At 38.1% G+C, this 25,695-nt stretch overlaps 3 protein-coding genes across 4 annotated transcripts; all 3 read right to left on the bottom strand.

Moving 5' to 3' along the window:
* Positions 1-707: 707 nt before the first annotated feature.
* Positions 708-6,620, bottom strand: LOC109189760. Its single transcript, XM_019340378.1, has 3 exons — positions 6,594-6,620; positions 894-2,452; positions 708-814 (listed from the first exon to the last, which is right to left on the bottom strand). The coding sequence occupies exon 2, from the start codon at positions 1,921-1,923 to the stop codon at positions 1,036-1,038; it is 888 nt and encodes a 295-aa protein (XP_019195923.1). The 5' UTR covers positions 1,924-2,452; positions 6,594-6,620; the 3' UTR covers positions 708-814; positions 894-1,035.
* Positions 6,621-17,460: 10,840 nt separating this feature from the next.
* Positions 17,461-22,160, bottom strand: LOC109189759 (diphthamide biosynthesis protein 2). 2 transcript variants are annotated; one of them, XM_019340375.1, is made up of 11 exons: positions 21,865-22,160; positions 21,318-21,409; positions 21,005-21,216; positions 20,798-20,906; positions 20,011-20,368; positions 19,338-19,407; positions 19,162-19,229; positions 18,864-18,979; positions 18,674-18,780; positions 18,388-18,527; positions 17,461-17,946 (listed from the first exon to the last, which is right to left on the bottom strand). In XM_019340375.1, exons 2-11 carry the CDS (start codon positions 21,396-21,398, stop codon positions 17,705-17,707), a joined length of 1,503 nt encoding a protein of 500 aa, XP_019195920.1. In that variant the 5' UTR covers positions 21,399-21,409; positions 21,865-22,160; the 3' UTR covers positions 17,461-17,704. The 2 variants fall into 2 exon arrangements, with proteins under 2 accessions (XP_019195920.1, XP_019195922.1); XM_019340377.1 differs by having other exon boundaries at positions 21,318-21,505; positions 21,865-22,158.
* A 1,000-nt stretch (positions 22,161-23,160) lies between these two features.
* On the bottom strand, positions 23,161-25,639 carry LOC109189761. Its single transcript, XM_019340379.1, has 5 exons — positions 25,541-25,639; positions 24,990-25,140; positions 24,661-24,742; positions 24,288-24,404; positions 23,161-23,479 (listed from the first exon to the last, which is right to left on the bottom strand). The coding sequence occupies exons 2-5, from the start codon at positions 25,106-25,108 to the stop codon at positions 23,429-23,431; spliced, it is 369 nt and encodes a 122-aa protein (XP_019195924.1). The 5' UTR covers positions 25,109-25,140; positions 25,541-25,639; the 3' UTR covers positions 23,161-23,428.
* Between the last annotated feature and the right edge of the window lie 56 nt (positions 25,640-25,695).

The raw sequence follows: 25,695 nt of genomic DNA, 5'->3' as shown, positions 1-25,695 counted from the left end.
CAACGCGATACAAACCGGGTCGGACCCCGGAGCAGGACGAACCACCCCGGGGTCGGCCCAGCAGGGGTCGGCGTGGGCCGACCCCCCGAGCTCGGCCGAGCCCCATGGGCTCGGCCACGTGGGCTCGGCCGAGCCCCGTGCTCGGCCAAGGGCCGGGTCCTCGCGTGGAGCGAGTCCCGCGGCGCGGACCGCGGCTCCTCCCGCGGGCCCGGGGCCCGTAGCGGCCGGGGGTATATAAACACCCCCCGGTGTCCTAATCAGGCATCTCATACTTTTTCCTACAGCATTTGTCTTGTTATTACACGTCCCGAACCTCTGTAATAGCATTTTATATCCAATTAATACAATATTTACCGTTTTATTATCCGTTCATCGTATTCAACATATATTCGGGTTGTATAATCCGGACCCCCGGGTTCATATAATCCATCACCTATATTCATTCTCAAGCACCTCCTTTGTTGTTCATCTATATTTCTTCCATCATTTCAATCCCTTGTCCTTCACCACCAACATTATGGCCCTCACTCCCAATTTGCTCATCATCATCAATATCTTCATCATCATTTGGAAAAGGATCTTCATCCCCGGCATGATCGACATCATTACTACCATTCACCCATTCATTTTCCCATTGAAACTCTTCAAGATCAATGGATTAAAGTTGTTCCCTTCTTCACATTGCTTTTGAAACCAATTAGCATTCTTCCGATTATACGCTCACAACCGACATATGAACAACAAAGGGAAATAATGCGCATTGCGAGTGATTGGAGCTCGAAATGAAGGCCTCCAAAAGCATTCCACCAATCAACTAAAATATAAATAATTATAATACTTTGTTTATAAAAAGTTGACATTATTTAAACTGCTTTAATTTAAATAACACTTACGAGGATTTTTTGTTTTAAGTTGTCTGACGGTTTGCATCCCAAAGTTTCCTTGCAATCCATCATATTCATCAACTTGGTTACTTATTTTGATTCGTGCATCTCTATCTGGAACTATCTTTTTAAGCACATCATTAAATAATATTCATTGCTTGTGAGCACTTGCAACATCACTTACTTTCAAATCAAAATATTTAGAAGGATTTAAAAACAATGATGCCCCATATAACTTCACTTCCATTTGATCTTGCCAGCGCTCCTCCACAATATCCATCAACTTTGACAACAATATTGGTTGGTTTGCAAATGATTTATTCAATTTTTTCTTAGCAGTCGCCATTGCCATGGAAACCTCAGCCATAGTTGACGTCTCACCACCATTAACGATCCTCAATACAACAAGAATCGGTTGAGATGCTTTTATGCAATCCTCCACCCCACTCCAAAAGCTAGTAGAAAGCACAGAGTCACATACCCTTTCTCCAGCTTGTGTGTTTGACAATTTAGAGCCACTCCAATGTTCACTAATAAACAAAGTTTGCAAAGCTTTTTTCTGTTTGTACAAACTTTGCAAAGTAAGGATGGATGTGACAAATCTAGTAACTCCGAGTCTCACAAGATCTTTCCCACCTGTCAACTCTCTCATAGCATTCAGAATCCGCCCATGCCTATAGATGAAGGTAGTGATACACATAGCACTTTCAATCTTTTGCTTGAAGTCTATCAACCTTCCAATGTCTTCCAACATAAGGTCCAAGCAATTTGCCGTGCAGGGAGTCAAAAAGAGCGTAGGTATTCTCTCCTCCAATAATCTACCCGCCGCTTTGTAATTAGCACCATTATCTGTCACAACTTGAACAACATTCTCCTTCCCGATTTCTTCAATTTTTGTCTCAAGCAACCTAGCTAACATTTTTGCATCATGGGACTCGCTTGATGCATCAATAGACTCCAAGAAAAAAGTCCCCTCAGAACTATTGACAAAGAAATTGATCAAGTGTCTATTCATTTTATCAGTCCATCCATCTAACATCAACGTGCACCCATATTGCTTCTAAGCACGCTTATGTTTTTCTTTCAACATGTCAATCTCCTTTTTTGCTTTCTCTAGGAGTGTGACCCGCAGCTCATGATAGCTAGGAGGTTTCAACCCAAGTCCTATTTGTCCAATGGACTCAATCATGACCTCAAAACTCCTTGAATTTGCAACATTGAATGGAATGCCGCATTAGTAGAAAAAATAAGCAACATGCATTGCAGCTCTCTCTTTCTCTTCTTTACTTTTTGTACAAGTTTCAAGGGTTCTTTGATAACTATCCTTTCTATGTCTTTCTTCCACAACTTCTTCTGGGGTTTTCCTAAGCATTGCGGCGACCGACATGTTATGTTTCATTGCTTTTGATGCCGGTTGTGCAAACTGCTTCCTTTTGTTACTTGCCCCGGAACTTGGATGAGTAGAGTCATGGGATGAGTCATCACTAACGATGTTTCCTTCTTCCTCTTTGTCATCATCACCATGGTTGTTGTCATTGTAGTAAAACATTGTTAACTGCAAGGGGAAGCTGGAAAGAGTTTAATAGTTTATAGAAACTCGTTTGTAAAAAAGTGCAATTAATTCTATGTGTTATTAAAATTTTATGAAAAGGCTAATCAAACCTCCAACAGTTCAAAAGGCACAAAAGATTCCTAAAATCACTTCATTAACTTGTATACCTGTGCAATTTCAACCTTAAAAACAATTCAATCCATTTCTAAGATTGAGAGATAATGGTTTCCTATCTAAGACCGGATAACAAGTTTCTAATAGGGTTGATTGGGCAACTGAAGTGTGTGTAGCTAGACTACAGAACGCACAACCCAATTATTCCCAAAATTTGACCATTGATACTGAAATACTTCATGATGATAATACACTCAAATCTCAAGGGTTTTGTTTGTTTGTTCAGTAACTCAATACAACTGTCAGATTTGAACTTTTTAATGTTAGGAATATAGCGGAATAATGCGGAAGCAAAGAATCGAAAATTGAGAATTATAGAGAAGTTAAATAATATAAATAGGGAAAATATACATAAATGAAGAAAGTTATATAGATGACTAAATGAAAGAATAAATGAATATATATATATATATATATATATATATATATATATATATATATATATATATATATATATATATATATATATATATATATATATATATATATATATATATATATAAAAATCTCTAAAAGAGAATATAAAGGAAATTATATATATATATAAATGCGTGAGAAGATATAAATAGGGAATAGATGAATTCAAGTATAAATGAATTGATGTAATGATGAGTACATTGAAAACAAGGAACCTAAAGCTCTATTTATACATTGAAAATTGCGAGAGCTGCGGCATGAGCGACGAAGTCGGAGACGACGTGAAGACATGCAACAAGGTGATGCGTGGTCTTAATGAATGTGTGCCACACAATATTATGGAATTGAGCCACAAAAATTATTATCCTAACAATCTCCACCTTGGATCAAATCCACTGTGGGAATTAACAACTGGAACAGTCGACTGAACTCAAGCACTGCTTGAACTTATCAATAGGAAAAGCTTCAGAATAACAGGATGGATCACCATCAACTTCCTATGCGACTGAAAGAGCATAAGCAATCAAATTGGTTTCATCGTCACTACCGTACCTAGCAGGTTTTTTAATTGTCCTCCTACGACGATCCATGGCAATGGAATACTCTCGTTGTGGCTCGACGAGAGGTGCGGTGCTAGTAGATGCATCATCTTTAGTATTACCATTAGTGGTAGTAATACTGTCAATAGGCCTGAATTCAAACTCCACCTTCTCACCAGTACTCTGCGTCTCACCTGTACTGGGAACTATTCAAGAAGAAAGTAGTGCATTTTCATCAAAAGTGATATCTCGACTCAGAATGATTTTCTGATAATCAGGAGACCATAGACGATACCCTTTTGACTCAGAGGCATAACCAAGGAAAATGCATTTGATAGCTCTCGGGTTTAATTTACTCGTACTGGAATGAGCATAAGCAGGACATCCAAAAACTCTTAAGATAGAGTAGTCAACAGGATTACCTGACCAAACTTCTTCTGGAATTTTGAAATCAAGAGATGAATGTGGAGATCTATTTACCAAATAGCAAGAAGTAGAAACGGCCTCGGCCAAAAAATCATGCCGTTTCCATAACCCAGCATTAGAGAGCATACAACGAGCTCTTTCCAATAGAGTCCTGTTCAAACGTTCGGCAACACCATTCTGCTGGGGTTTACCAGGCAAGGTCTTGTGCCTGGCGATTCTATTTGCCGCACAAAAGTCATTGAAATCTGACTCACAGAACTCCAAGCCATTGTCTTTCCCGAGCTTCTTGACTATTTTACCTGTCTGAGTCTCAACAAGTATTTTCCACGTCTTGAAAATAGAAAATGCCTGATTTTTATGTTTCAGGAAATAGACCCAGACTTTACGAGAAAAGTCATCAATAATAGACATAAAATATCTACAGCCTCCCATAGACTGGAATTTAGTTGGTCCCCATAAATCAGAATGTATGTATTCCAATACATCTTTGGTACGGTGTGTAGCAGTAGAGAAACTAACCCTCTTTTGTTTCCCAAAAACACAATGCTCACAAAATTGTAATTTACCCGTACCTGAACCACCAAGGAGGCCTTTCTTGCTCAGGAGATGCATGCCTTTCTCACTCATATGCCCCAGACGCATATGCCATAATTGAGTGAGATTCGCATCAGACATCGATGAGGATACCGCTACTGAACCCGTCACAGTACTGCCATGCAAGACGTACACGCTTCCAGAACGAGAAGCTTTCATGAGAACAACAGAGCCTTTTATGACCTTCAAAACTCCACCTTCAGCTATGTACTTGTACCCCAGAGATTCCAAGGTGCCCAACGATATCAGATTGCGTTTCAAATCAGGAATATACCGAACATTGGTAAGAGTCCTGATAACGTTATCATGAGTTTTAATCTGCACACTTCCAATTCCACTAACCTTGCATTGGGTACCATTACCCATCAAGACAACTCCACCATCAACCGGTTCTAAAGAGATGAACCATCTTTGTGGGGACACATGTGGAATGTACAACCAGAGTCCAAAATCTACTCGCTTTCACTTCGTTTCTCACCGGAGCTAACAGATAACAACACATCACCATCTGAATCACTTTCAACAACACTAGCTTCATCGGACTTCTTTTCTCTCTCTTGCTTGTTTTTCAGCTTGAAGCATTTAGTCACATCATGACCATGCTTCTTGCAGTACTTACAAGATTTGTTGGACTTGGATCTAGATTTTTTATTGCTACTCTCTGTTTCAAGTGAATGACCCCTTACAGTCAAGCCTTCACCTTTGTCCTCAAACTTAATTTCAAAGTCAAACTTTTCTTTGGACAATAGGTTTGACTTAACATTGTCGAAAGTAAGGGTATCACTACTATTACCATACAGCATAATTTCTTTGAAATGCTTGTATGAATTAGGGAGAGAGACAAGCAATAAAACAGCACGATCTTCATCTTCAATTATGACATCAATATTTTCCAAGTCCAATAAAATAGAATTGAATTCATCTAAGTGAGATTTAATAGAAGTACCTTCCGTCATACGGATTGTGTACAGACGCTCCTTCAGGCGTAGCATGTTCGCCAGAGTTTTGGCCATGTAAAGTGTATCCAGCTTGGACCATAAATCTGACGCAGTCGTCTCACTTAATACCTCACGTAGAACCTCTTTAGACAGACACAAAAGAATGGTTGAACGTGCCTTGTCATCCAGATCTTCCCAATCTACATCTGTCATTGTAGCCGGTTTCTTCTTCTTCCCAGCTAGCGCTTTCTTCAAACCGTTCTGGGTTAGAACGGCTTCCATCTAAACCTTCCAGATAGAAAAGCTAATTTTCCCGTCGAACTTCTCGATATCGAACTTGGTAACAGTTGACATCTTTGAAAATAACTCTCAATTAAACCGCTTTGATACCACTTGCTAGGAATATAGCGGAATAATGCGGAAGCAAAGAATCGAAAATTGAGAATTATAGAGAAGTTAAATAATATAAATAGGGAAAATATACATAAATGAAGAAAGTTATATAGATGACTAAATGAAAGAATAAATGAATATATATATATATATATATATATATATATATATATATATATATATATATATATATATATAATCTCTAAAAGAGAATATAAAGGAAATTATATATATATAAATGCGTGAGAAGATATAAATAGGGAATAGATGAATTCAAGTATAAATGAATTGATGTAATGATGAGTACATTGAAAACAAGGAAACTAAAGCTCTATTTATACATTGAAAATTGCGAGAGCTGCGGCATGAGCGACGAAGTCGGAGACGACGTGAAGACATGCAGCAAGGTGATGCGTGGTCTTAATGAATGTGTGCCACACAATATTATGGAATTGAGCCACAAAAATTATTATCCTAACATTTAAGCAGTTTCAACCAACACTAGTGAAAGAATTAAACTGCTGAATAGCGAAATATGAAATCAATTCCAGAAATTGAGACACTCCAAAATCATATACAGCAATTGATAGACGCTAAAAACTAAGTCCATTCTACTGAACAAAAACAAAATTTCATGTATATACACGGACGTGGGCATGAGTAAGAAATTTGATACCTGTATATAGAGATATTTTCAGAGCTTTTTCTTAGTATCCTTGGACAAGTAGGGCAATCATCTACAAATGAAAATGACTATACGTTTCTGCCAACTAAATCCAAAATCTCTTACGTCCCTTTCCTCAGTGCAACTTTTTAAGTACTCCGTAATTGGAGGCAAATTATGCCCTGGACCGTGTCCATTGTGGACACGAGTCCAAAACGACGTCGTTTTTAAGAAAAATGCGTCATTTCAGTTAAAAAAAATTTTGATTTTGTTCTCGCCGTTAACGGCGTTATTCGTTTGTGCCATTATGAATGTACAGTTATGGCATTATGAATGTACAGTTATGACATTATGAATATAAGTTATAAAATTATAAATACAGAATTCTGACATTATTAACTTACAATTATGAACATATAGTGATAAAATTATGAACATAGAGCTCTAAAATTGTAAAAACGGAGCTTCGAAAATTATGATTTTACAGTTATTGAATTATGAATGTACAGTTACGGAATTATGAATGTACAGTTATGCAATTATGAATGTACAGTTATGCAATTATGAATATACAGTTATGGAATTATGAACACAGAGCTCTGACATTATGAACTTACAATATGAACATATAGTGATAAAATTATGAACATAGAGCTCTAAAATTGTGAACATAGAGCTTTGAAAATTATGAAGTTACAGTTATTGAATTATGAATGTACAGTTACTAAATTATGAATGTACAGTTATGGAAGTATGAATGTACAGTTATTGAATTATGAACATAGAGCTCTGACATTATGAACTTACAATTATGAACATATAGTAATAAAATTATGAACATATACTCCTATAACGAATCTGAAATTATAAAAGAAAAAAGAAAAAGAAAAAAAAAAAAAAAAAAAAAAAAAAAAAAAAAAAAAAAAAAAAAAAAGAGATAACAGTGCCTAACGGCTCTGTTACCCGTGTCCAGCATGCATGCTGGACACGGGTCCAGAGCATAACGATTGGTAATTGACCCCTCTCTTTGTCTGCATGTTTCGGACCCTAAATTGCGAAAGCTAAACCGCTAAACCGAAGACGTTTGGTAGGCAATTTTGAACTTTCTTCTAAATTTAAAAGGTGAGAAAATTATTCATATATTTAAATTTAAGTGTATTTTTAATTTAAAAGGATTAGATTAATCAGAATTTTTTTTGAAACACTTATAATTCTTTTACAAGATAATATTTATTTTATGAAGGATGAGAATTTAATTTCATGATATTAAGGAAAGTAAATTTTTTCTATGTTGGCGATGATTTTATCGAGGTTCACCATAAATCAGGTACATCAATTATAGAATGGAAGTAGGAAAATAATAACTTTGTTACTCCGGACGCTAGGTCCAAAATAGTATCACAAAACCGAGGTACAGGCTCAACATGGCGGCCCAAAAGACGGGCTATAGCTAAATATACTACGAATAGGAATCAAACACAGGCAGTGGGGTTGAAAGCATAAGATAAAGACCATTAGACAGTTGTGTAATCGTTATGCTATGGACCCGTGTCCAACTGCCGTTAGTGGCACCGTTCTCTTCCACTTTCTTTTTTTTTTTTTTTAATTTTAGACTACTTTGTTATAGGAGTATATGTTCATAATTTTATCACTATATGTTCATAATTGTAAGTTCATAATGTCAGAGCTCTGTGTTCATAATTGCATAACTATACATTCATAATTGCATAACTGTACATTCATAATTGCATAACTGTACATTCATAATTCCGTAACTGTACATTCATAATTTTCGAAACTCTATGTTCACAATTTTAGAGCTCTATGTTCATAATTTTATCACTATATGTTCATAATTATAAGTTCATAATGTCAGACCTCTGTGTTCATAATTCCATAACTTACATTCATAATTTCATAACTGTACATTCATAATTGCATAACTGTACATTCATAATTCCATAACTGTACATTCATAATGCTACAAACGAATAACGTCGTTAACGGCGAGACAAAATCAATTTTTTTTTAACTGGAAGGCCGCGTTTTCCCTTAAAACGACGTCGTTTTGGACTCGTGTCTATAATGCATTGTGGACACAAGTCCACAGCATAATTTGTGCTTGGTGCTCAGACATGTCCTTAACAAGAAGTCAGACACGCTATTTATAGCTTGACCCCCCACATCCTGCACTGTCTACGTGTACGTCTCCAGATTAACTCCCCTCGGTAGCTTCCACGTGCCCTACGTCTCTTATCCACGTACCACCATTACGCACACGCTACCCAACATCCTCCGCCATGCACTTCCATGCAACGCCGCAACACATCCCTACCCCTCACGCTACACCCCCCGGAAAGGGGGGCGCAAGGCGGCAAGGCCACACTGGCCGAAGCCAATAGGCTACCTAATAGCGCTACGATCGCGACGAACCAACAACAAGGGGCGCGACTCCTGCACAAGCTCGCGCTGGCCTCGTCGGGCACGCGCACACCCCACCAGCCCGAGCCCTACCATTGCTGGCGAAAACCGCCGTCGGCGACACCCTCCCCCCCCTCAGCCTCCGCTACTCTCCCCCCCCCCCCCCCCTTCATCCCAGCCCAATATCGCGAACCCACGAACCTTAAGCCCATGCCCCATATCCCCATTAGGAGGTAAGATTCATTTTTATGAATAACTAGGAATTAGGGCTGGGCACTTCGGGTTTCGGTATTGGAGCAGTTAGTTTATGATATTTATTTTGTATTATGTTGGTGGGTGAGTTTGTTTCAGGTTGTTAGAGTCTTGAGCTTTGGTCAGCACTACTCCACCTTATGTGGTGCTTGGACCTGCTATATATATCTCTGTAATCTTCCGCTGCATATCATCGAAATATATTCTGGAATTCTTTACTTCATTTGGTATCAGCTTAACCTCGGTCCAATGGCCAATCCACCTAACCCCACAGCCGATGCTACCACCACGGCAGTTGGTATCTCCAATCGCACAACCGACGTGGTGCCTCCCTCCGATCATCGGCCTACCAACGCACTTCAACAGGCGCATCATTATGTGTCCATTAAGCTGACAGCCACGAACTACTTGTTCTGGAGAGCGCAGCTAGTGCCGTTCTTGCGTGGGCAAAACCTATACGGTTTTGTAGATGGGACCAATGCCTGTCCACCGGAGTTTCTCGTAGCCTCCGCATCGTCGTCATCTCCGACAGTTAACCCGCTCCACGCCACCTGGGTTCAACAAGATCAGTCGATCTTGAGCACGCTGATCTCGTCGTTAGCTGAAGAAGTGTTGTACTTAGCTATCGGCCATTCCACCTCCAGAGGCGTGTGGGTAGCGACAGAAACAGCCCTCGGCTCCACCTCCCGTTCTCGCACATTGAGTCTTCTCACTCAATTGCAGAGCCTTCAACAGGGAGATTCTTCGCCGTCTGACTACTTGGGACGTGCGCAAATCCTCGTGGAGCAATTAGCGCAAGTCGGCCGTCCAATTGGGCTTGATGAGCAGAACCTGCACATCTTCAGAGGTCTAAGACCGGAATACCGGTCATTGGTGGCGTCTCTCACCACTAAAGCTGCCCCGCTAACTATTCCAGAGGTTGCAGATCTTCTGAACACTCACCGTTATTTATTCCCCGAAGATACCGTGCCGCATGTTCAGCCTCTGCATACTTCATCTCCGCCCGTAGCCATGGTCGCGCATCAGTCTTCGTCGAACTCCAGGGGATACTCCGACGGCGGCCGTGGGGGTGGACGTAACCATCGGGGCCAGCGTGGGCGAGGCCAACGTGGGCGCGGTGGCATTCGCTGTCAGATATGCAATATCCCCGGTCACACGGCTCTCACCTGCTACAGGAGATTTGAAGACGTCGGCGGTCAACGTCCTCCCTTATCGCAGCAACAAGCTCGGGTTGCGAATCAGCCCCAAGCGCATGTGGCGTATCAACCTACTCAAAATGATCTCACCTCCGCGCCCTTTTCAAATGTCTGGCTACCGGATACTGGTGCCAATTCCCATGCAACTCCTCACGTTGATGGCTTAGGAGGTGTGGAGCCGTACACGGGAGGTGAGACGCTGCAAGTTGGCGACGATTCAGGTTTGGTCATACAAAACACTGGTTCTATTTCTCTTAATTCACAGTCCCGGTCACTGTTTCTAAACCAAATTTTGCATGTTCCACAATTACGTGCATCTCTTCTTTCTGTACAAAAATTTACCCAAGATAATGACGTCTTTTTTGAGTTTCACCCGACTTATTTTGTTGTGAAGGACCGTACCACCCAGCAAACTCTGCTTAGAGGTCCTAGCACGCAAGGGATGTACGCGTTGAATCTGTCCAAACCAGTTGCATTCCTATCAGCCAAAGCACCTCCAGAAATATGGCATGAGCACCTTGGACATCCACACTCCCGTGTTTTAAAACAAATTTTGTCTACATGTCCAGTAGTAGGGTCATTTAATTCTTTAAATAAACTATGTACCGCGTGTCAAATGGGTAAGTCTGCGCGCTTCCCGTTGTCACGAACTGAACGATCAAGTGAATCTGTCCTTCATTTAGTTTTCTCAGATATTTGGGGTCCCTCTCCCGAACCGTCAATAGATGGGCATAAATATTTTGTGCTTTTTGTTGACGATTTTTCCAGGTTTATGTGGATTTACCCCATGAAGCTTAAGTCCGATCTTTATTCCATATTTGCTAGGTTCCGTGCGCTGGTGGAAAAGCAGTTATCCACCTCGATTAAGGTTGTTCAGACAGATATGGGGGGTGAGTATCTCAAATTAGGTACGGTTTTTGCCACCGCAGGTATACAACACAGAAAATCTTGCCCACACACACACGAACAAAATGGTCGTGTGGAGCGCCGAAATCGACATGTTGTCGAAACAGGCCTTACTCTGTTAGCCCGTGGTCAAGTTCCCCAAAAATACTGGTTCTATGCGTTTGAGTCCGCTGTTCATCTTATAAATCGTATGCATAACTCCGTTTCTGATGGTACAAGTCCGTATTTTAAAATCTATAATCAACAGCCTTCCTATACAATGTTGCGTGTGTTCGGTTGTGAGTGCTTCCCCTACTTACGTCCTTACAACACTCACAAAATGGACTACCGATCCATACCATGTGTTTTCCTTGGATATCCGGATTCTGTTTGTGGATACAGGTGTTTGGATCGCACCTCGGGGCGGATATATATTGCACGCCATGTCCGTTTTAATGAAACAGTGTTCCCCTTTGCGAAGGCTATCCCGGGCGCCACAACTAACCATTCAGATACTCAACCTTGGGCATGTGCTCAAATTCAACAACAATTGCATCAGCCCTCACCTCATCACACGGGCCATGCAACCAGTGGCCAACGAGGTAACCAAGCTGTCCCAACGTCATCTTCCAAAGCAGGTGCGGCTTCGTCATCTTTTCAGCCGTCCACTTCTTCTACGACGACAACCCGCCGGCGACGTCAACCACGCTCGACAGTCCGCACACATGTTATGCGCCTGCGTACCACCACTGATGCACAACGGCGTCGACCAGTAGCCTTGGTCGCGTCAGTCGACGATGATGAGCCCAAGTGTCATTCGCAAGCCGTCCGTCTCCCACACTGGCGTGATGCCATGACAGCGGAATTTAACGCATTACTCCACAACCACACTTGGCGTCTGGTACCTCCCCGCCCTGGGATGAACATCATAGGAAGTAAGTGGGTGTTCCGCATCAAACGGAACTCTAATGGCACTATTGAACGTTACAAAGCCCGCTTGGTTGCCAAGGGCTTCAATCAAATTCCAGGCCAGGACTACATCGAGACATATAGTCCCGTGGTTAAGCCAACAACTATCTGAATCCTGCTTGCCTATGCAGTTTCCAATCAGTGGACTATGCGTCAGCTTGATATCCATAACGCATTCTTAAATGGTTATGTCACGGAGGATATCTACATGAGGCAGCCTCCCTGCTTTGTTAACTCGAACTGTCCGGAACATGTGTGTAAACTGCAACGGTCGTTGTACAGCTTAAAACAGGCCCCTCGGGCCTAGTTCACTAGACTGCACGACTACCTGGTTCAAATTGGGTTTCGCCCGCCCAAAACAGACATTTCTTTGTTTATTTTTGATTCAGGTCAAACTCGTGCCTATCTACTTGTGTATGTAGATGATATCCTCCTGATGGGAAACGATGCAGACATGATACAGGATGTCCTCTCGAAGCTCTCAAGTGTGTTTCGGATCCGTGATCTCGGCAAGCCGAGGTTCTTTTTGGGGATTGAAGCTGTCGATATGGCCGGTGGCATACTTCTTTCCCATAAAAGATATATGACCGAGCTTCTTCGGAAAGCGGGTATGGATTCATGCAAACCTTTGGCAACGCCTATTACTGTGACGAGTCAGTCCGGGCTCACGACTTTGACCATTCTAGATGATCCAACTCCGTACCGTCAGCTTGTGGGTTCGTTAATGTACCTGTTGATCACAAGGCCAGACCTTTCTTTTGCTGTCAACAGATTGTGTCAATTCATGCACACTCCGACGGACGAACATTGGGCGGCACTGAAGAGGGTGCTACGATATGTAAAAGGCACTCTTGACCTCGGACTTCGTCTCGCCCCCACGGCCACTCCGGTGATACACGCCTTCTCCGACTCGGACTGGGCAGGTTGCTCCATAGATCGACGATCATCAGGTGGATACGCAGTGTTCCTAGGCCCTAATCTACTGTCTTGGGTCTCAAGGAAGCAACGCACGGTCGCTCGATCCTCTACAGAAGCTGAGTACAAAACACTGGCCGACGTCGCTGCAGAAGTTACATGGATACAGTCGCTGCTACGTGAGCTCGGTCTATTGCCGCAAACAGTTCCCGTACTTTGGTGTGACAACTTAGGGGCTACCTACTTGTGCTCTAATCCAGTTTTTCATGCTAGGACGAAACACGTCGAAGTGGACTATCATTTTGTCCGGGACAAAGTGGCTTGTGGTGCGCTCAAGGTTAACTTTGTTTCTACACACGATCAGCTGGCTGACATCTTTACTAAGCCGTTGTCCGCTGCACGTTTTGATACGCTTCGATGCAAGCTAGGCGTCGTACCCTGTCCCCTGCCAGCTTGAGGGGGAGTATTGGAGCAGTTAGTTTATGATATTTATTTTGTATTATGTTGGTGCGTGAGTTTGTTTCAGGTTGTTAGAGTCTTGAGCTTTGGTCAGCACTACTCCACCTTATGTGGTGCTTGGACCTGCTATATATATCTCTGTAATCTTCCGCTGCATATCATCGAAATATATTCTGGAATTCTTTACTTCATTTTCGGTTCAGTTTTTTTCGGTTTCGGTTTCGGTTTTTTTATTTTAAAAAAATTAAACCATTCGGTTTAAAAAAGAGTTCGGTTTCGGTTTCGGTTTGAAAAGTTTGGTTCGGTTCGGTTTCGGTTTCGGTTCGGGGTTCGGTTCGGATTTGGTAGAAGTCCACTAAATAAATGTTTCCTTTTTTACCTGCCCGATTGTGCAGTTGGCTCACTTGGAGTGCCACTTGAAGTGTTTTGTTGATGACAATATAAAGAATCATCCATCTATATTTAATATTTGAAAAATAAAAATTATTAAAATGCTAAATGTTGAGACTTACGACTTAGAGTTGAGATATGAGGACTTGAGGAGTTAAAATTATTAATTATTATAATATGTATATATAATACTAGCATTTTGTACGAGTGATGCGTGAAAATTTATACCAACATTAAAAAATTGATAAATGCAAGTAATTACAAATTATAGTTCAAATTAAATTTCACAATTCCTTAAATTAGTAAATTTTAATCATCGTATTTGAAAACTATAAAGATGAACAAAATTGATATTTTGTTTATTAATAATGTAAACAATTTTGATATAATTTATACTTTGTTTTTATAATAAATAAATAAAATATATATAATACTAATCTAGTAACCGGTCACATATATTAGTGCATGTGCGTGCCTATATATATACACACATATATGATTTACAATTCATAGAAATTTAATTAAAATATAATCAACAATTAAACTAATTATATAATGATTTTAATAAAATGATAATTAAAGAATATGAAAAAGATATCATAGATAATTAGATATAGGTGTATGATAATAATGATAGAATTATGAAAGTTTTAGAATTAAATAATAACGCTGTTACAACGGTATAAGGGTATTTTAGTCTAACAATAATGTAGTAGGGATAATTTTGTCTATTACAATTGAAGTTTACAACATTTAATAAAATAATATATACCTTTATTAAAATACAAATGTAAATATTAACACAAATGTGCCTTTAGCTTAATGGGTAAAGCTCTTGATTTCAAACTTGGTGGTTAAGGGTTTAAACTTCACTTAAGACGTCTAAGTATATTGTATATATTTATTATATAAAAAATAAGAGTTAATACCCAAAATCGTCCTCGACTATAGTGGTTTTTCTCAATTTCGTCCTAAACGACTTTGGTGGCCTAATATCGTCCCAGACTTTTGTGTTTCGCTCAATTTAGTCCCAGATTTTTGTGTTTTTGCTCAATTTAATCCCTCATTTGTTATTCTGTCCATTTGGTGTTAAATAAATAGACAATTCAGTAATTTTAATATTGGCATCTCTTTACTCATAGACATGTGAACTGTGAAATCCTTTTTTTTTTTTTTTTTTTTACGAATTACTCCTAAAACTGCGTATATAAAATTTGATTTGCAGGTCCGGGAGTAATTCTGGGTGTAATTCGTACAAGAAAGAGGAATTTCGCACTTCACAAGCTGAAAGTAAAGAGACATCAATATTGACATTACTGAATTGTCCCTTAATTTAACACCAATTTGATGGAATAACAAATGGATGACTAAATTGAGCGAAACACAAAAGTCTGGGACGATATTAGGTCACCAAAGTCGTTTAGGACGAAATTGAGAAAAACCACTATAGTCGAGGACGATTTTGGATATTAACTCTAAAAAATAATAATAATAATAATAAACCGATCGGGTTACCCAAACCGAGTACCGATCGGTACTTCGGTTTGGGTTCGGATAAACCGAACCGAAATGCCCAACCCTACTAGGAATCTATCAAATTTATTCAATTACTTCTTAGAAAAAAAAAAAAAAAACTTTGCAATTTTATTCAATTACTTATTTATTTGTTTTAGTGTCAAGTGAAGAGTCTCTTATAAAGAGAAGAAATTTGTCTCTCCAAACATTTCTAAAGATCACAACCCTATTTATTAAAAAAAAATTGTTCTTTCTCAACACTTTTTTTACACACACACATATATATATATATATATATATATATATATATATATATATATATATATATTATTTTGTATTTTGAATATTTTCGTTGTAGACTGAAACTTTGTTATATTCTTTATTAATTTACAAGTGATTTATTAAAACCCTCAAATATTTATTATGTTTTTTTAAAAAAAAATATTTGTATATAACAAGGATATATTACAAATTTAAAAATTTTCATAAAAAAACTTAAGCTAACTAAACATCTTAACTAATTTTATAAGTAATTTAACAAGATGTGTTAATTAATTTCTCACAAAATTAATCCTATCATATGTATTTCTTGAAAATATTTTCCCAAAAATTTAATCTTTCTAAATTCATTTGCCCTTGTTCAGAAGTAATTTTTCTTTTCTTTTTTTGGAGTTGCATGATTTGTGGCTCCAGTATCCGAAATCCAAATATAAGAATTTGACGAGGTTTTAGCAACTAAACCATTCTGAAACACCAAATTAGCCTGAGAACTCGGAGCCCTGAATATCGCCGAAAACAGTTGACTCCCATGTGACCGAAACTTTTACAAATTTGACACGGATCATTATAGCGCCAAAAACAATTGGCTCCCGTGTGACCAAAACGTTTACAAATTTGACATGGATCATCATAGCGCCAAAAACAATTGACTCCCGTGTGACCAAAACGTTTACAAATTTGATACGGATCATCATAGCGCCAAAAACAATTGACTCCCGTGTGACCAAAACATTTACAAATTTGACACGGATCATCATAGCGCCAAAAACAATTGACTCCTGTGTGGCCGAAACCTTTACAGATTTGACACGGATCATCGAAGCCACGTTGCTGACCTCCACGGTAATTAAGGTTGTCACCGCAGCGCTGCATCTTCTTGATTTTATGAATCACAAAACCCTCGAAGCCACGTTGCTGACCTCCACGGTAATTAAGGTTGCCACCGCAGCGCTGCATCTTCTTGATTTTATGAATCACAAAACCCTCGAAGCCACGTTGCTGACCTCCACGGTAATTAAGGTTGCCACCGCAGCGCTGCATCTTCTTGATTTTATGAATCACAAAACCCTAGCTAACTGATACCAGATGAGAACTGATTGTATTATATTTTCTGAACTTCATTACAATGAGATCAGATGATGTGAATATATACAATAGAGAGTCACACTGTGATAAGGATAAGAAGTAGAGAGTCACAGTGACAAGGAGATACATAGAATCCTAATACATACAACATCCGCTTCTTGCTTTCTTGAATCTTGAGTAGTGTAAAATTTGATTTGAGCAATGTGTTAAAAATGTTATTATTCCCTAAGTTGATTAGTTCCTTAATTGATTTGATAGGTAATACTCCGTACATCATTTGCTCCCTCAATTATTAAGTTCTCACCACTTCAATCTCATCGAATTAGGACCATTTTTAACCAGAGTTGAAAATGAAATTAAACAAGTTCGAAAGTCAAAACCAAATTGGTGAAATCCTAATAGTAGAGGGACTATATTAGATATTAACTCTTGATTTTATTTGATAAATTGGCAGAATAGATTTTTTTTTGAAAAAATTGGCAGCATATATATAAGAAGGTGCAAAAGCATTGTGAGGTTTTATATTAACAAAGACAAGGTCAAATAAACCCACTTTTAACATTTTTGCTAATGCAACAGCGGCAATTAAACCACATCATAGATTCATAGTTACAAAAATCTTTTCTACAAGAGACAAAAAGTTAGACATAATATAGTGACAGCAAGCCTATAGTGAAACATATAATTATACAAAATTTGACATCTTCTTGAGTTGTATTAGGTATTTTCAATAGCAAGACATGAGATGTTGTTACTCTACTGCCTGGTGAGATCATCTGTATACCCTGAAGCCTTCCCACTCCTACCTATCAAAAATGGTTCAGAGATGTTACTCTCACAATGAATGTCAAGACCATGGAAGGACCGAGCTGCGAAAAAATCTGCCCCCGATTTTGTTGTTCCCGTCATCACTGAACGACTCTCATTGTCACGAACTTGTAGCGCCTTCTCTGTAATACTCACCAATGCAGAAACCCCATCCTCCACTTCATCCACCTCTGCTAAATCATTGTTAAGTCACTGTCAAAAAATGTGACAAGAATATGCCAAGAGAAAATGCACATATACCAGTTCAATGGTTCATACACACAAAAAGACAATAAGCACATTCTTTTCTGGAAGTTCATTCACCTATGTTTCGTATGGTAGCAGCCAGCTATGAAGGAAAATGATTTTGTATAGTTGATTATAGTAGAAACACGTAAAATACTTTCTTCTTGCATATAATCACATTGCAGAAAGAAACATATATATCTAAAACAACCCAATCCATGCAACAAAAGTATTTGATTTGAAACCAATTTGCCAAACTCTACCCATCTAGTCAAAATTCAAAGTGTACATTGTACATCTGTACTATGGTTGTCTATACCTTCACTAGTTCCCAAAATGCAAAAGTGACTATAGAAGAAGAAATCAAGAGAATCAGAGAAAATAACCTTTCTGATCAAAATCTTCCACATATCCACCGTGAAGGAAAGAAAATCGTGCTTCCTCTGATTGCTCGTTTACTTCCACCGGAGTAGAACCAAGCAAATCGCGAAACTCAGTCATATATGCTCCTGTCCATTGACTTCCTCTGGGATATTATCAACATAGCAAGAAATAACAAATCTTTAGACAATATACATATATAACAAAAATAACATTTCTAGAAGGGCATCTTGTACAACTTTGGCCACAGTAAAAGCAATATCACAGCCATGCATGCATTTGAGATCATACCGGTTGAAAGCAAGCATCGCTTCGAAGGGAGTGATAATGGGAGCTAAGAACTCTTTACTATCCAATAGAGTTGTTTGTGCGCAAGAAACATAAATGAAAACATCACACTGCAGAAATGTAAGAAGGGGTTTAGCATTCTCTTCACTATTTGAGAAGTCAAAAAATATATCAAACATGTAAAGTCACTTGCCTCGGGAAAGTTGGCAAGTTTGGCAGGATTTGGTCTACCCATAACAAACGTATAAGCTTTCTTCCCAGCCTTTGTGATCAACTCTTTCATTTGATGAATCATGTGGAGATAACCAGCTGCACCAACAATGGTGTGGGTTGGGATTGGGGAGCAAGAGGGAGTTAGCATTACACTTATAGCATGATAATATCTTCTTCAATGTATCAGCACAAAACCATTCTAACTAAGCATGATTATGCATTATTGAGAACTCTAAGAAGTAAAAGAAGTAATGCCATGCAACTGTGCAAGAACCTACCAACTCCAAGAGTTCCCACCAAGATCCCAACTATACTAGCATCCTTTGCTTTTTCAACTAGAAAATACCTGTAGACGCATATTTATCAAAGAACATAAGACAAAGAAAAAGACACCAACTAAATTTTTAGACTACATATAGTATCTAGCCATTTAACAGAAAAGCGAATACAATACCTACGCTTAAGTATCCTGTTCTGAGAAGAGAAGTCATTTACCAAACAATCTTTAGTTGCATCATATCTGACTGGGAGTAAAGCAAAAGATGTGAACACATTAATGACTAATATTTATAGAACAAATCCAAGGTCAACTTTTGTGAAAAGGAAAGTGTATTAGTGCTACAGTGGAATCATATTAAGTCCGCGATAGATTGTAGTGGCATGCAAAACTTCAGTAAAAGCAACAAAGTTTATCTTATCAGAACCAACAAGCAGTGAAATGCTAAAGCAATATAAATGACATATACAAAAAGCTATTGCAAATTTCTTTCCTCGCCCAAAAAACAAAAGAGCTAAACAATCTTATTACTGAAAACACACAATCTAAGAATTCGAGGCTATTAAAATTTATGCTGATTCATGTATATAGTTTGTAGCTTTATCCCAAACCACAATCTTCTTGCACTAATGTCACATATAAGTATATTTATTTTGGAAAAAATTATAAATCTAAACAATGGAGGTGGCTAATATACATCAGAGCCCTACCAGTTACCACAGAAGAATTTATCCGTGCATTTCACAAGAAAAAGAAGACAAATGAATGTGATGGAGAAAAACCAATTAATCATGAGAAGAAGATCTAGTAAACAATAGTAGAAATGTTGACAACAAACAAAGAGCACTACCTAATTCACAACTGTTGAACGTCAATAACACATTTGCAAAAGCTGAATTTTCTGAACCAATATAGAAAAGCAAATAATCTTCCATTTTATGTCCCTTGGTTAAGCTCCAAGACAACCCTCCTATAGCATATGTTGCATCCATTTCCTTAGAATGGCTTTCATTACCAGTTCCACAGTCACCAGCTTCTTGCTTCCCATTCGCATATCTAAAATCTTCTGATGGACTAGTAACAGAATTTATAACATCAGCATAACAAAATTCCAATTTAGATGAGGGGCTATTCAATCTTGATGATTCTTTGATTGCCACTTCTTTGATTTCTGGTATCGCATGTGCATATTCAAGTCCATAAAGAACCTACATTAAACATCACATATCCATAAGATTGTCATTTGCTTCGCCAACTCATCCATTCCTTTATGATTGATTGTGTTTGTTTATGCTTCTTTATGGATATAAGCAAAAAAGAGTTACCAGATGGCTACCACCATCACCCTGAATTCAAGACACTCACTGGAAAGCATAAATACAACAATCGAACTTTGAAAAATGTAGCAATATCAGGACCAATTTGAAACACCACAAAAGAAATTTACATATAAATATAGAGAAGTATGTTTTGCATCACATAGCTATTGACAAATTTTAATGTTATGACTAGTTTGAGTAAATATGGGGGCACTGTACTGTAGTCAGCATAGAACAAAAGTGACTTATATTTCCCTACCTAGAAATATCGCAATCTCAACTCAGGAAAAGAAAATAAAGAAAATGCATAAGCTTTACCAAAACTGGCTTTTCATTCTTCGATGTGTGACCACATAGTTTCTCTACACAACTTGGAACATTAATTGAAGCTTTTCCAAAAACAAAGAATGCAGGAAGTGTTGATGTCCTGAAACACAAGAAGCACCAGCTTTTAGAAAATTTGAATCGCAACTACTGCAAGATTCTCCAAGGAAAACAAAAAGTGAGAACAAATTGTCTACTAACGGACTAAGGCATGTGTGACCGTAATGGATAACACAGTCTGCATTTGCATGAGCTGCTCCAACCTCGTCAACGCAACAATTTCCATAAGTTGTATCAGCCATTACGTACAATTTGACTTCCTTTGTGTCTCTGTTTAACTCTCCAAGAGCTCGAATCCTCTTTTGTAGAGCCGCTACTATTTTTGTTGAATGCTTCAATAGCTCATCAGGGAACTGAGGTTCAAAGTTAATATACTTGTATATATATAATAGAGAATATTTGAAATTATGAAGAAACTGGACTTAGAATCTAAAGAGAAAATGGCCATTATTACCTGGAGGGCTACTCTTCTGAAGCCTTTAAGGCAGATAAATTCTGCCACGCGGGCAGTATCATAAATTGAATCAAAATCCATGGGCAGAAGAGCTGGTGGAAGTGGCAGATGAAAAGCAAATGGGGTTACAGAGAAAGAAGACACAGCCAATTAGAGGTCTGCATTCAGCAGGTTTGGTCCATAACAGACTGGAAATTTCAAATGTACAATAAAGATTCAATCTTCCCTGCCCTGAACCCGGGGTTCAAGGGGAATATTTTCTCACCCCGGCAAAAAAATCCATTGGGGACGGGGATTCAATTTAAATACGGACATTCCCACATTTTAACCGACCACCAAAATTCCCATTATATAATCTCAATCACAAGCTACAAAACACACTGATATAACAGGCAATATAAGACAACCGATCACTGATACAACTATACAAGCTACATAACAAATCAACACATATATGCTAATACAAGACACTGGTACATCTAAAAATAATTAGGAGAAAACAAATACATCTACGTTAAAAATTATACAATACAGCAATACTCAATACCTCTGACACTGATGATGTCTGGTCGTCTGGGCGTCTGACTTCTTCAGCGCTGATTCCGTCGACGTCTGCAGTCTGCTCTGCTTCCGCTACGCCTGGTCTAGTCTTGTCGCCGCGACGAAGAAGCGGACGTTTGGTCCTATCGTAGTGACGGCGCTGCTGAGGAGTAGTGATGTGGCTGTTGCCGTGTGGCGCCGTCGAGGAGTGCAGCGAAGAGGCGGAAGAGCGAACAGTGGTTTAGCAGGATTTATTCACTTTTATATCTTTGGTAAATGTCTTTATTGATCAAGCTTCACAATGCTCAAATAAGTAACCTTGACAAAATCCTCTACTCCATTTAAGTTAAAAACCCTTCAAAATTGCCCCACACCTTGTTAAAATTGGCATAAATAGGCAAATTTTAATAATAGTTGGAAAAATGAGAAAGTTTGAAAACTTATATAACCCATATAACCACTTAACAATTATTGATTATAGTACAGTCTCAACGTCCAATTAAAAAGCATAATATAATTTCCTCCAGTTACTATGATAATATAATTTACCATATTATCTAAAGTATTGTTTTTTGTATTTGAGCATCTTTCCAAAGGATATCATCATCTAGAAAATGAAAATGATTCGATTATGGATTGCATAAAAATTTGTTAGGGAGAACAGCCAACATCAAGAAAAAGAAGAATGTTGTTGAAGTCTATTTCATTGAAATGCTTCATCAAAATTTATTTCAAACTATAGAGAAGACTAACGATGGCATGATGAAGGGCTTTCAAGTACACAACATTTTACAAGAAGTTATTCTTTCAAAGTCAGAAGAGCAAAACTTTACAGTCATTGTCATTAGGTAAAACACAAACTTTACAATCATTGTCATTGAGTAAAATACATAACCTTTCAACAAGTTTCGACGCCTAGAATCCATAAGTTTGATAACCACATTCTGAAGTGCACATTTAAGGCGTGCTGAACTAGAGGAAATTTCAGAGAAGGGTTTTAATTTGTTTCAATTGAAGTACTTGAGTTTGATAAGAACAAGTTGAGATGCGTTTCTAATTAAATTTATAGAACGTTTTCAAAATTTAGAGATACTTGATTTGAAGCACATTGATGTGATTAAGGTGGATTAATCCTTGGATTAGTGCACGCATCTTTAATGCTCAATTTAAGATTGGAGAATTGCTATCTTTACAATTTACAATTAGTTGTATTTTATACATACAAGCAAATGATACTTTTGGCATCAAAACAGTGTATGAGATAGGAAAGTTAACAAAACTATGAAGACTAGGAGTTATAGAGTTGAGACAAGAAAATGACAAATAACTATCTTTGTACCTAGAAAAGTTGACAAATCTTTATATAACGGTCAAAATATCTTCATTTAGAATACGTAGCACTACCCTATATTGTACAATTACATCTCAAACTTGAGAAACAAAGTCCATATAAATTGTAAGGTAAATTAGACTTCTCATAAGCACAAACCAATTCTAATGCAGCTTTGAGCCTTTGCTAGAGAGATAGAACATAGCCATCCAGGATGACTAGGGGGTTCATGCTCTGGACACTACCCACTTCCATCAATTTGCCCATTGGAGATAAGGTGTGCCATGTATTGCTGTCACATACAAAATGCAGAAGCTCAAGTATAGCATATACAAATCTATCAACACTTAATACATGCCTACACAAAGATTTATGTCAGGGTTGTTTGGTAAATGGCTATTAGCTGATAACATTAGCTGAATGTAGAAAAGTGTTTGATAACTTAGTTATTAGCTGTTGGCTGATTACTACAAATGACTTTCTCAAAAAGCTGATCGAAAAAGCTACTTTGAGCAACTTTTTGAATTTTAGCATTTTGGAGCAATAAGTTGTTAGAGCATCAATATCAGTATGGGATCATTCACGGTTTTTAATGAGCTTACCAAGAAAGAGAATAAACAAAGAGCAAGCAAAATGAAAAAAGAAAAAAAAAATGGGGAAAAAGCTGAAGCAACTGAAGCAGGAGAAAGAAAAAAGGGAAAAAAAGGGGAAAAGGCTTTTCTCTCACATGGTGGCCCCACAATTAACTTGAACTTGCAGGAGAAATAACTCCTCTATAAATTCTTCCCCACACTTGTTAAAAACATCTTTGTTTTATTTGTCTGCAAAAACTCAATAATATCCACAAGTGTGGATGCTCTTACAAAGAACTAATTAATCAAACACTCATATAGATTGTTTAACCAAGTCAAACAGCTAATAGTGGTCAAATAAGCCAAAATTGGTTGATAGGCTAACTATTTTACCAAACAGGGCCGTTGTATACAAAGCAAAGATTTATGTCATATTCAAAACAAAGATTCATGAGTTTCAATAGTATAATCTGTGTATGGATGTACTTAAAAAAAAAAAAAGTTATACAAGAATGATATCATTCTCACCGCGTGATATGCATATGGTGATTTCCCTTGGCGTTCAAAATGTTTGGCCATGATGCTCCATTCAATTGGCCCCCACTCTTCCTCTTCAAAACAATTGGCTAGTGCAACTTTGTATAACTGGAGCACAATAATGTATGCAGAAACTAATCAGATAAAGCAATTCATATAGTATGCTCTTGGCACAAGCTTGATTTAGTGATTTATATCTCGAACATGTTATCTGTTCATTTGGATACAACTTAAACAATCTACCATGTTCAATTAACTCATTTCTCATAGCTTATAACTTAAAGACCGAGTATTTGGCATGCTATATTCGGGCTGCAAGCTGATAAATTGTGCACTATAGAGACACTAAATAGTTTGCACCAACCTTTGATTGGTCAGTGAGGAGCTCGGTGCCAGCTGGGTAAGACGCATATAATTGGTCAGCTCTGGAGTAACCAGCTCGAGTGCTGCAATTGCCAAATCAACAATACATCTTAAAGTTTAATGTCAATCAGAAAATGCTCTAAAGTTTAATTTTTATCAGTATATCATAGTACCTCATACATAATTAGCTAGATTATGTAAATGCTTGGAAATGCATATATTCAACACAAAAACCAAAGATACTCCAGCAAATATGCAAAAACAGATGAGAATTGCAGTTTTTTTTCACTCTACAAAAGGGCGAGAAGAAACAAATGGATCGAGACTCACGTATTGTTGGTGTACATATAAGTAAGGAGCGCAGTAAAGCAATAGAATCCAGTGTAGGACACTACTCTCCTAAACTTCTGGATCTTCAGGATCTCTAGCCATCCTTCAAGCAACCACATTAGTTTTGCTCACACAACCGAAGCATGCACACCTGAGAAACACACGCAAGAAAGAAGGGATTATTCTACATTATTATTAGTTCATATTACAATTCTCAAAAACATACAATGCTGAACTATAATGATGCTTTATAGATTTAAATCATGATTAATTGCTCCCAGAAGGGTATGTGGTTTCATGAAAATTCAAATTCAAGGGAATTAAACATCCTATCATCTTCCTGTGTGTCGAATATGATATTTGATTGCAAAATACTGCTTATTATAAAAAAAAAATTATGTAAAAATTGAAAATTTTGAGATCGGTTGTGTTAGAATTTAGATTAAATCGAACAAGTTTTGATTACAGTACCTATAATGGTTCACGAGGCGCAAATCGATATTGATTAGAGGAGAGATTGAAAGGAAGGCAGTTAATAACAAATAACTGACCTGGATGGATTTCTGGTGTTTTCGCGTTTGCTGACTGAGAGGCGGCGGAGCGCAAAGCCTTAGGTGTGAAGAGTGAGTGAAATGTTGGTTTAATCCTTTGATTCGCAGCAATTCGCCAAACGTCTTCTACTTTTCTATTGGGTTTCGATGAAATA

Source organism: Ipomoea nil, unplaced genomic scaffold (genome assembly GCF_001879475.1).
Source record: "Ipomoea nil cultivar Tokyo-kokei standard unplaced genomic scaffold, Asagao_1.1 scaffold1562, whole genome shotgun sequence".
NCBI lineage: Eukaryota > Viridiplantae > Streptophyta > Magnoliopsida > Solanales > Convolvulaceae > Ipomoea > Ipomoea nil.
The sequence above is the reverse complement of the archived record's forward strand: the minus strand, read 5'-3'. Positions and strand labels throughout refer to the sequence as shown.